Below are 12,669 nucleotides of genomic sequence, written 5' to 3' on the forward strand. Positions count from 1 at the left end.
TGAAAAAAACCTTGCAGTTTGTGTGTGCTGGAGATCTGAGCACCTTAGGACTTTTTTCCCTGTCCCTCTGTGAGTGTTGTCAGTGGATGGGAGAAAGTTGATTGAAACACAGAGGGCAGGAGGTGACCAGATAAGGACAAGCAGTTTTGTGGAATGGCAGGTGGCAGGAGGGCCAGCAAAGGAGCCTAAGAGAGGGGGGAAAGCAGTGGGGGGTCTGGGGTCCAGGACTGGCAATGTCAACCAAGAAACTGGACAGAGGGTGTAGAAAGGAGAAATAAGCTGACTGACAAGGTAAGGCGGGTGGGAGAAGCAGATTTGCTGAGCAAGCTGGGGAAGGAGATCGCTAATGGTAAGCAGTGGTAACAGGATGTGTATGTCAAAGACTGACTAGCCATCAGGAGCAGAGGGAGGGTAGGAACGACTTGAAGGCAGACAGGCTGGGGGACAAGGCTCAGAGCAGAGACTGAGGTGAGATCATGCAGGGTTAGAAAACTGGGAAGAGAAAACTGGAGTGGACACAGACTGCTCTGTCTAGCAGGGTAGGGTGAAGTGAGCCATAAGTGCAGAAGAACAAATGCTTTTGGACAGTGGGGAGGACACAAAAATGCCTGGAAGGGACTCCTGAATCTCACTGGTGCCTTCCTTTCAGCAGACATCTGAAAACCTATAGCTGCACCCCCCCCCCAGCCCCCATATATATGATAAAACTCTACTCTGCTTAGTTACTCAGTAAGAAAGCAGTAGAGTTTTGCAGAGGGATTATGAGAACCTCATCCTTGCTGGTGCAGACACCAGCATCACGTCTCTTGGTAGAACTATTCTATCTTTTTCCACTGAGGAAACTTCACTCTTCAAAAAGTGGTGTGTTATTGTGGCTATCATAAGGCCACATGAACAACAGATTAAATAGTTGTACAATGTTCTACCCAGATTTTCCAAAATGAAGCACTTGAATGCATAACCCTGCTAAAAATCTTTTAGTGTACAGTTTTCTGTGCAATATTTAATAGCACAGAATCCTGTTTTAAGCATAAATAGGAAAATATGTTGTGCTTTTTGATGAGATTCTGGACAGGAACCAAAGAAGTTTCACTTCATATGATACCATAGAACTAGAAAACCTGCATGTTATCCTTTTTGACCTTTTCGCTCTTCTACATTTTGAGGACTATTTGAATATATACAGCATATTTCATTTTTATTTATATATTTCTTTGGTTCACTGGAAGTGCAGTTTTATTCTGAAAAGTGAGGTATATTTAAAATATTTACAAGTTAAATTATGCTTGATGCTCCCTAGCCTCTTTTAGACCAATTAAGAAAGACCCCGAACACTTGGAGTTCTCTCTCTCTCCCTCTCCCTTTATTTAACTTCAAAAATATTCTGAAAACCAGGGCTCACTCCCTGCACAGTCACTCCCACCCCTGTATCATATTCTGTCACTCTCTCTGTTTTGAAATGGTGCATGAAGAAAGATACAAATTAGGTCACTGAAATGATGCAGATTAAAAATAGCATGTGCTGGCAGTGAATTGTACTGTAAGGCTGTGAACAGGAAATACACTGGCTTTGCCTCCAGAGGAGACTTATTGGCTGCCCACACCTTCAGAAGGCATAGCTTTTGCTCCCTTTATGAAAGATTAACTTGTCCCTGTGCATCAGAATGGAATGGTGCACAGTTTAAATACTTCTTAGCTTTCAGTCTCTTGTCATCTCGGCATTTTATTAGTTCTTTGGTCACTACACTAAGAAATGTACCCGTAACTGACAGATGTCAAAGGACACGCTTCAGAAGCTGACGTGAACTGTTCAACATATTAACTAGATGTCAAGCAATTGACCATTTCTGTTCATCACCACACAGATGTCTGTGACTAATGGCAAAACATGTCAGATAGTGACATCCTGATGTCCAGTCACTTCTTGAGTTTCTAGTTTTACAAATGCAAGCATTTAGAAGTTAATGTTTGAGTTGCTCAACTCTGTTATGTTACCATTTTTGTCCCACAAAAGGCTGAGAATGCCATTGGGACATTTGCATGAGTGAATCCTGAATGTTATTCTGATCAGTTGATACTTCTGAGCAAGAAATCAAATATTGGGAAATACATATTCCCAAAGGCAATTCTAAAAAAAATGTAAGCAAATAATTGCCTAATTTGGTGATCTCTACTCTTTCAGGTGGGATTCCACAAGGAGGGAGCCAGGTCCCGAGTTTGCTGTGTTGTTGTGAGGCTGTCAGCCATTGCTGAGCCAAGGCAGACTCCTGTTCTCTCCTGCACAGTTAAGTCAGCTGTGAAGGGCTAAGAGGAGCGAGGATTAGAAGGTGGTAATTCTACACAGTAACACTAAGCAGAGGGCTCTGTTTCGTGCTTATGCGTGTTAAATCAGAGTGAGAATATTAAACTCACATTTCTCTTCATATTTGCAAAGGGATGAAACTTCAGCTGGTAAAAATGTAAACTCCTGCAGTGTACATTTAACAGTAAGACTGTTGCACTTGTGTCTCCTGCATATTGTCTGTGCTGCTGTCATGGATCTCTGTTCTGAAATAGTAAGATAATGCTCGGCTACTCCTTGGTTATTAAGATGTAGCACAATCCTCCTTTCCTTCTGGAGGAGGCCAAGGTCGAGGTACTCCTGGAGTTCTCCTTTGTGTTTGTGTAGGTGAGTGGCAGTGTGAACTGACAACACCGAAAAGCACATCTCAGAGGCAAGGCTGAAGTTTCATTTAATAATCTACACTTCACAGCTAGAAAATTTAGTAAAATTGTAATGACTCAAGAATACCTACGTGCTGTAGGGCTGGGATAGAACAGTAGAATGCAAAGAAAGAAAGAGACTTCAACAGTACGGCAGGGAGGACTGGAAGAACAGGAAATAACCAGCCAATACTTTGGAAAGCCCAAAACAAAACCTTTAAATCCTGCATCTAATAATCTTAAGAATAAAGTTTCTGAATCTAAATGGCTGAAGGGATGTCTATTGACATTAAAAATTACAAAATGAAAGAAAACTTCTCAAGATTTTAGCACAATTTCCACAAAATTGGAATGTGATTACAATGATTTCCTCCCCAGTATAAGCAGCTGGAGCCTATGTAATTAAAACAAATGTCTCACCTCTCTGAAGTTGCTTTGTTTTCTCTTTATACCTATTCAGTGTGTCTTCCCTGCTATTTCCTACAAATTCTAGTTTAATATTACCAATTTTGTAGACTTTCAACAATCAGGAAGCTGTGCAGTTGACTTATTGCTGCATTAGCATACAGCTTGTGAGTAAGAGAAAGAGTAAACATTGAAACATTCTTAATTGTTTGGGGATTTTTTTAAACAATAATTAGAAGCAAAAGAGATTTTGCTTTGGTAGTGTTACTTCTGAATACTGTCTGCCCCACTAGCACCCAGCACAGTTCCTCTCTAGGATTTAGCACTGACATATAATAATCAAAAAAGGATCTTTCCATGACATGCAACATTTCCAATAGGTCACGTGAGAGTAGAACAGAAGTAGAAAGAGTGAAATAGAAAAAGGAAAAAAACCCAAACCATTCCATTCTCTGCCAGGTTTTCCCAGTGGGCTCTAATTATGACTGCAGTTTATTAGAGCACATTTCAGACCTCTCTTTAAATGGCCTGCTGTGCTTGCGTTGAGTCCTCATGGCTTCAGCAGGAACATCAGCAGCCTGCCCACATGTGATCAATTCCAGTATAGAGGGTTTAGTTAAGGCTGCAGCACGTTTAGACAGCGGATGCTTTATAAATGTTGGAAACTATTTGGAGTGAACAGAAGTAAGGACATTATATAAACACTCCTCCACCCCCTTATTTCCACCAGTTTATGTAATAACTTGATCCTATGCAAAAAATGAGAGCTAAATCCTCATAATTTCAAACAGAGAACCAGGTTAGAAATACTGCACATTGTCTCATCTGGACTGGAGCTCTTTGGAGCAGTGCCTTATCAGAACTGTCACCAAACTGTGAGTGGACCACTTCTCTTTCTCTGCCACAGTTTCCCATTAAGATTGATACTGGTTTCCTCTCAAAACATGCAGAAAAGCACAGGGTAAATACCCACAGCATCTGCTCTGTCAGCACAGGGTCACAACTAGTCTGTGTGGCATGTGGTCACTCTCTCTCCCCAGTTCCTTCTTTTTCTCTCCCAATTATTCTTGACTACTAAGTATTCTTGAGTCATTACAATTTTACTAAAATTTCTAGCTGTGAAGTGTAGATTATTAGTTGGTGACTGGACTTTTGATGACTTTTTAATGAGGTAACACTGTCCTTGAAAAATGTATTATAAAATCTGTTGTTAATTAAGCTGCTCCGTAAAAAATAATTGTGGGGTAATTAGAAGGTAAGCTCATCTTACAAGGAGTAAATGGACAAATTCTTTGGGGCCATTTTATTATAGAATCAAACAATGCACCTTGGTCAGAATAGGAGTTTTCATACAAGTATGTTCATTTGTTTCTATTTACTTTTTCTCCTTCGCACCCCTTGTCAAAACTCACCTACCCTGACAGTTTTAAGACTGTTCTCTCTGCCTGCCTTTGGAAAGGGATTTTTTTTTTCCTTCTCCTTTTCTTTTCACCCCTTTTTCCTTTCCATTTAACAGAGCCAAGTCTGCATTTAGTAGACATCTCTCTATAAAACAAGGCAGTGCAAAAGATATACCCAAAGCAGAGTGTTTACCCCTAGAAGGGCAGAGAGGGCTAGTGACAGAGCCATCCAGTTTACGCATGAGGCATGTAGTTGTACAAGTATTAGATTACAGATCAGTAAGATACTAAATTTTTAAGAACAGGAAAGCCAGGTCCCACATGAAGCACTGTAGATCAAGCAGAAAGGATTTCTGAGACATAAGCCATGAGACAAAGCTTATTTTCTAGGATGAATTCAGCTCCTTTTCTAGCAGTGATTGTCAATTATATCTCCCCTCTTTTTCTCCTCCAAAGCCTTGACGCTGACCCTTACTCAGGTTTAGTGGCACTGTACTCAGCAGCTTCACTGAAACCAGCTTAATAGAGACTGAAGGACTATTCAGCACAGGTGTCAGAGCCAACACCAGGTCCAAAGAAGTTAAATATTTTTCTGGTTTTGCTTTTTAAACAGGATATGGGTCTCCAGAACTACCTACTACTACAGAGACAGAAGAAAAAAGAAGAAGCTGTCTGTGTGGTAAAGAAAAGATGGCAAACAGGCAGATAAATTTAAGGCATTGGATGTAGCAGCATTAAGAAAATTAGGACAAGCAGACAGCATGGAGACATTTGCCTGCTGTATGTTTTGAAAGTGATCCATTCTTGTGCCTAAGCCACTGATAGAGACAAATTTCTTTGCTGCCAATTACATTGTAAGGAACGCAGCTGGCACAGAGATCTGTGCCTCGTTGGTCCTGTATAGGGGAGTCTTTGTAGTTGAATGACACTTCTGAACAAATTGCACCCTGATGACCTTACACAACTCCTGTACCTTGTGAAGGGGAAGTCAGGCTGGAGCCTAACGTGTCTACAGATTGAATCTTAGGGGATAGGTGATGCAGAAATGAATCAGGTTTTATACCAAGCTGAAATGCAGACGAGAGGAATAAGAGCTCTTTGTGGACAGGAAAGGGATCTCCTGACTACAGAAAGCCACCAGGAATTTACAAGAGAACGATCAAATCTTGTTGGTGCACAGCAGAACAATCCTTCTTAAAGGCATGTTTCTATTCCACTTGAGAAAATGCAAATGAAATATTGCCTCATGGCAAAGTTTAAATTATACCATTCACCTTGTTTCACTCCCATGACAAGCACTTCACTCCTGTGAGGTCTTTGGCACTAGTCCCCAGCCTGGCCCTGACATCTTCTTCCATGACTGTTAGCAGCTGTCCACAAGCAGGCCATAATACTGACCATAATCACGGCTGGAACTGCCAGTTCAGACCCACAATGCCACTAAAGTGCATCTCTTTTGCACTAGGTATAACTGCCAAACAGCTTGCTCCTCACCTGGGACATCCAAACGTGAAAATATGCTGCTCCATTACAAGTGAGTTTCTTCACACAGCTGCTAGCTGCAGATTTGGACCAGCAGGCAGTAATACCCTCCCTCTCCATAACACTAAACCGCTCTGTAAACCCAATCTGGGGCAATAGTTGCTTCATTTTAGGCAGCAATTTAAGACCTGTTGCTGAATGTCCATCACCATCACTTTTAACAAAGAACTACTGTTGATTTGTCTCTTACCTGTTCTATACCCAGTGTTATTGAGATACACAGCAAAAGTACGTGGCTCGTGAGTAGCCTGCCATGAGGGAGAAGAGCAGTTTTCGTTGTTGGTGTATATGTTGTGGTTGTGCACATACTTCCCAGTCAGCATGGAGGAACGCGATGGGCAGCACATTGGGGTGGTTACAAATGCATTGATAAAAGTGGCCCCTCCATTCTCCATAATCCGTCTGGTCTTATTCATCACTTGCAAGGAGCCTGCAATAAGAGGTACTGATTATCACTGTGTTGCAAAAAATAGTTAGAATACATTGTCTGCCCTTATGCCATGAAAAGTAAAGTATCAGCGATTCGCATATCTTAGGATATCCGTCTGTACTATGCAGCTTAGGAAAGATTTTTAGAAAGAAAGATTAAATCTTCATTGTATCACCAAAAATATTTTTCAGGATTCCAGAAAGACTGAGTTATTTCAAAACAAGTTTAAGTACAGACTAATCTAGAAAAACAGTGTTAAAACTATAGAGCTGTATCAAATTTATAGGTCAATAGTTCTTCAAATGTGGCTGTAGGACAACGCTATGTTACACAGACTGCATAATTAGTCAGTGTGACAGTAAAATATGTAAAATGCTGAGATTACCAATGAATTTGTTACAATTCTTTCCATTTTATCATATAATCAGAGAGAGAGAGGAAGAAGGTAAAAGAGGGCGTGAAAGATGAGGGGAGGAGAGAGAAAAAATTCAGTAATTTTTCTAGAGGAAAGTTTCTGTGGACACAGGGTCAGCTCCAATATTAAAGCACCATGCTCAAAATCAGCTTTTGGGGATAAATCTGTATGCAAAAATTATTGTCAAAATTCAGCATTTTTCTCAAGAATTATATTGATTCAGTTTGAAGAACAAAGCCACTTTTTGCATCCTTCAAAACATCTTCATGAACAACAAGGTGAGACAGGCAGGGCTTGCAGGTTTCTGATTGCAGAAAGACTGAGTAGATCCTGATAAGGTCTGTCAGTATTTGTTGACAGCTGTCAAACTTTGCTCTCTCTGTAATCCAACAGAGCAGTGACTGAACAGTGAGGGTGAACTGTGGATATGTCAGTATATACCCAGGAAACTAGTTTGTGAATTTTAATACTTGCACATTTTTGATGGTAAAAAGAGTTTTCTGTAATTGTACTTCTTTTTTTTTTCTTTTTTTTTTTTTTTTCTTTTTTTCCCTTTGATTTTACAATTAATTTTGCACGGTTGACAGCAGTAGGCTTAAATTTAAATTCCTTGATTCCACTTATACAGGAAGAGCTTTTCTTGGTGGTTTTTTTTGGGTCACTTGAAAACCAAATAATTTTTAAAAAAAGTTTTTAAACAATGAAAGACATGGCTGTAAAACAACAAAAGTGCCAACCAGGATCAACTTTAGATGTAAGCAGTAAAATCCTACAAATTATCTTACTAGTTAAAGTTAAGCATGCTCTGTTTTACTTTTGGGCTATGTAGACAGTACAGAATGTGAAATCTTTTGCATAAAGATTGTTTGATTAAGAGGGAAGAGGCAGATAGTTCTGGTGCAGTGCCAATGCCTGTGTCTTACATTTAATACCCTGAATATGTCATCATGATTTTGGACTCTTCCTCTTTCACAGACCCTCTCTTTTAAATGCAGAGCATCTGCATTTGTGCTTTCCTGAGGTCAACACAGACAAAATGCATGTATTTAGAGATATAGAGAAGTAGAAGCATAACTGAGAGGTCCCTGAACACAAAAGGTCTCCATTCGTATGAGTGCTAGTATTTAGCTGAGTTCTTGAGTAAAAGTCAAATGAGAGATCATCTTCATTCTACATCTCTTTATCTCTAACCCCAGGCTGTCTTTTTATTTTTAGTTTTTGGTTTGGTTTGGTTTTCTGCCAGAGCTCTCCCATTTTTGAAATGTCACAGTTTATTATTGAGAGCTCAGCTGTAAAATGCTTGTAGGTCCTCAGATGGAAAGTGCACTGTTCAGGTACACTAATGCACAGTAACAGCAGCAGAGCTGATGTGCACTTTCATGCCTCTATGCATTATAAATGAGTAGCTGTTAGAGCGCTTCCTCATTCCTCTGCCTGGTCAGCCCTCTGCTCTTGCAAACCTGCTGTTTATGAGTAAGTTTTTCCTCCAGGTATGCATTTACTGACACTGATAATAGATGCAGCCCCTCTGGAAATTCTGGAATAGGCACTTCAAAGCAGGTGAGACTTCCTCATTCGGAAAACAAAAACATAAGTAGGAGATAAAACGTGCTGATATAAGTTATAATCCTTTGCTGTTTGTAGCTCTCCTCCCAGCTTGCGCTTTTTACTATCTGGCGCACAGTCTTCAGGGCACACGTATTCAGACTCCATCTGACAGCAGGACACTCATGCTCTATACGACCAATTGGGGAGCACCTGAGGGGAACCTGATAACTGGGAACAGCCACTTTGGACATGGAAGTTGGAGAGCTTTGTCAGGCAAGAAGTTCAGTGTCGCCCCTCAGTCTATTGTCATGTATCAAGAAATATATTTGGCAACCAAGGTTTCAGAGCAAGATTTAAAATTGCTCTGGATTTTCATCCAGGTATATCACAGGTGGGCATCTCCACAAAGGGATGGCTAAAGCCACCTTGTTTTTATTTGGGTTGTACATAAGGCCCCAGAAAGGTGATGGACTTTCTCAGGTCCCAGAACATATCCCCATTTTTTCAGCTTGTGCTTTTCAGTGGTTTGAAAGTTTTAGTGAAGATGGAAAGCAAATCAGCAAATTATGCCTGATACGATGTATGCAGATGATGCCATGATCTCTTTACCCACTGCAGTACTCAGTGGATGTTTCTATGGATTTCACTGGGTCATGCATTAGGCTAAAAACAAGGGTACAAAAAAAAAAAAAAAAAAAAAAAAATTATCTCAGATGGATTTTTCCCTTTTTTTAAAAAAAAAAAATCTTTTCTCAGTTCTCTGACATTTCAAAGGTCTCTGGGTTAGAAACACTGGAACTACCAATGTATTCATTAGTTTTAACTCCTTTCTGACATTATGCAAGACATTATTCATAGTGAGGATTATCAAAATGATTGGGGATCATAGTTTGAGGTACTGATGTGTGTAGATGATAGAGAATCTGGAGGACAGGGGAAGAGACTAAAGAGTGAGTAAAAAGCTGGAAATACCTGTATTAATAATGCCTGAACAGAGTACAGACCCAACTCCAGGGAGCTAAGACCACTGCCCTGAAGAGCAGCAGTAGGAGCAGGGGCAGCAGTTTTGGGTTCTGGGAGCTGGTGCTTTGCCTTGAGCCCATTTGCCCCAGTGTTGGGCAGTTATTTCTCTACACTCAGGATTTTGGTGGGGGAAAGAAAAGTCACAGAGAGAGACAATTTAACCAGTAATTTCACAGCTTCTGGGCCCAAGTATTTGCTATTTCTTCAAGAGCTGTGGGACAAGCTGCTTTGTACCGCTTAAGCTGCCATCCACCAGCTGATGAATAATAGCCTTCCTCTGTGATATGTTCCTCTCAGAGTAGATAGGAACTGACTGGAGTCATGGAGGAACTTTTGGATTTTATTTCATAAGCTGAATGACACAGCAGCTTTGCTGAACTCCTTTGCATTTAGAATGCAAGACTCGGAGGGATAGTGCCAATCAATAGGAAGATGAGCATAGTTCTATGCTTTGAACCCTAATGAAATGCAAGCTCCCTGCCTCTTGCAAATTTTACTCTGGATAACTCCCCAGTATATCATTTGCACTCAGGCAGCTGTATATTTTGGTTCAATGCTTATGCATGCTCTGGAGACAAATTCTTCCTGACTGAAGTCTAAAACATACCTTATACGTTTTTATGTTCAAGCATTAATTTAGAAGGGCTTTTAGAAACGTTCGTGCTGGGAATACAATAGCAAATAATCCATATTGAGAGACTTTCAATTTTGTGATTTTTGGATAGCAATGCCTAAGCTTTTTTCTGTTTGTGGCAGAAAATGTTACTTCCCATTGACCTTTGGGAAACTTAAGATTTTTCTCAGGAATCACTGAAGAGCGAGGGGATAATTCACACATGGAAAACAGTATGGCTTTACTTTTCAGATAAGCAGAATGATTTATTAGTAGAAGTGCGAATAGTGTGGCACAGTAAGTCTTGGGGCTGAATCCTGTTTCCTGTGAAATGATCTATGAAAAGGGGAAACCTGTGTCTTCATTCAGTGCAGTGGGAATGCATACACAGCCAGGCTATGGCTCAACTGCTTGCTAATAGGAGCCAGAGCACCCTGCGAACATCCAGAGCAGCTTTCAAAGAGAGGAGCTGCACAATATGAACAAAGTGGTTTGCCATATCCTTCCTGCTCTTTCACCACTTGCAAACCCTCTTGCAAGATTGAAGACAGTGAGTCGGTGATGTTGGTCAGAGACACGAGTTTGCTGACCTACCTTCCCCAGTGCCCTAGAGGAAGTAGGCTCCTTCAGACAACAGAAAGGAAGACATGACTTGACCCTTTTAACAACATTTTCAGAACAACTCTATCAAGAAGAAATGCATTCCTATTGTAATAGCTGTATTTTAGCACAAAAAATAGAGTCAGGAACAGTCATTCATTATACAGCATGGCTAAACAGAGCAGACATTTGAAAGAGTGAGAAATAAAAAAGATAAGATGTGCTCAGATCTAAAGGCCTGGTCTTGGAGATGTGCTGCATAAAAGTACTACCTCAGCCATGAAATACATTTTATTAATTATGTTCTCACAACCCTGAAGGACTGTGCAAATTACTATTGCATCATGACAAATACAAAAATTTTAGCAACTGAAGAGTTGCTTTTAGGTCTAGACCACTTTTTGTCTACAGCTTTCTGGCCAAAAATCACAGAATCACAGAATTGCCTTGATTGAAAAAGACCTTTTAGATCATCGAGTCCAATCATTAACTTCACACTGACAAGTCTCCGACTAAATCATGTCCCTAAGCACTATGTCTACACAACTCTTAAATAGCTTCAGGGATGGGGACTCCACAATGTATAATTTTAGAACAAATGAACTATTTTGTTATAAGTTTTCTAGAATGAAGCATTTTGATTTTCAATATCATATGGCATTTTGTTTAGAAATTCAACATACTTTTATTAAAAACATGTCTTTCATTAAAAAACACTTAGAATGCAAGATTTCATTTCAAATTGATTTGCTGTTTTTTCACCTTTTTGATCTTACCTCCCACCCCCAAAACTAAAATATTTGCTTGAGGGTAGCCTAAAATGATCCTGTTTCTCTCCTTGATTTTTGACTTTGGGCAGTGAACCAAAAAATCAGTTATATGCATAACTACCATTAATATCATTCTAACTGACTTAATGAAAAACATTCAAAGGCCTCTTGGAACATCATCCAAGTGTTTTAACTTTATCCACCCTAAGAAAAATATGTAAAAATCACTTCTGGCTGGTATGTCCAGGTTGTGCTCAGATATTTAGCATACTTGTGAAAGCAAAACTATCCTATTTTTATATATATAGCATAGTTTTAAAGCAGATGAATTTTAAACACTTTAATAATTCATAGAAATATTAAGCTTATGTCCTGAAACCACACCAATTTGTCTGTGTGCATAAACATGTCGGATGGCACGCATGCATTGACAAATATGTGGAGAATATAGATACTCACCTATACAGCACTGAGGGAAAGGTTAACCTCATAAGGCTCAAATTTTTAAGCACTACAGAAAGTCACAAAGTGAAAAAAGGCTTTTGATGTAAGTTTTTTACCTGTGTGTCCTTGCATGTATTATTAAATACTTTTATGATGGTGATTAAAGCCTTCCATGGCAGATTTTGATAAGTATGTATTTCCTAAAGTCTGTAATTAAATGTGATGAATGCTATTAAATAATATTTGTTAACTCATTTTCCAAACTTTTCCCACATTCTGATATTGTTCCAGGACCAGTACCTTCTCTGAATTTAAAGTACTTTCTGCTTGCCAGAAGTTACTGAAAGACATGTGATGAAATGAGGTAGCAAATAACAATTATTTCTCACCTAGCTCCACATCTTGATCATCTGTGAGTACCAGGATGATATTTGGTCTGATATTTTTTCGCTCCTGCTGCACACGTCCTCTGAACCTCGGGGACTTGATGGTGGAACAGTGACTTGTTAGCAATTCAGTACTGAGCACTGCCAAGATGAGTACAAGCCAAAAAGACTTCATAGTAGTTCCAGTATTTCGATGAAAAGACTGGTCCAGAAGTGCCTGAGCTCTAATTTTCAAGACCTGTAGGGAGGAAAAGAAATTCTGTTCAAGCAATAAATAAACTCCCAGTCACACAGTTGAAATGATGACACTTAGGGAAGTCAAGCCTGACACATACCATTTAACATGATTATAAGCCATATTGTTGAATAAGAGCTTTATTCTGTCATTTC

The 12,669-nt window shown here is 39.7% G+C and overlaps 1 protein-coding gene across 1 annotated transcript in view; it reads right to left on the bottom strand.

The window, feature by feature from the left end:
- Positions 1 to 12,461, bottom strand: part of SULF1 (sulfatase 1) — a 65,501-nt gene extending 53,040 nt beyond the window's left edge. The window contains exons 1-2 of the mRNA XM_010177726.1: positions 12,283 to 12,461; positions 6,241 to 6,480 (exon numbers count right to left, since the gene is read on the bottom strand). Coding sequence (XP_010176028.1) covers positions 6,241 to 6,480; positions 12,283 to 12,454 — 412 coding nt within the window. The 5' untranslated portion in view covers positions 12,455 to 12,461. The remainder of the gene's footprint in view (positions 1 to 6,240; positions 6,481 to 12,282) is intronic.
- Between the last annotated feature and the right edge of the window lie 208 nt (positions 12,462 to 12,669).

This window comes from Antrostomus carolinensis, unplaced genomic scaffold (genome assembly GCF_000700745.2).
Source record: "Antrostomus carolinensis isolate BGI_N321 unplaced genomic scaffold, ASM70074v2 scaffold6341, whole genome shotgun sequence".
Classification (NCBI taxonomy): domain Eukaryota; kingdom Metazoa; phylum Chordata; class Aves; order Caprimulgiformes; family Caprimulgidae; genus Antrostomus; species Antrostomus carolinensis.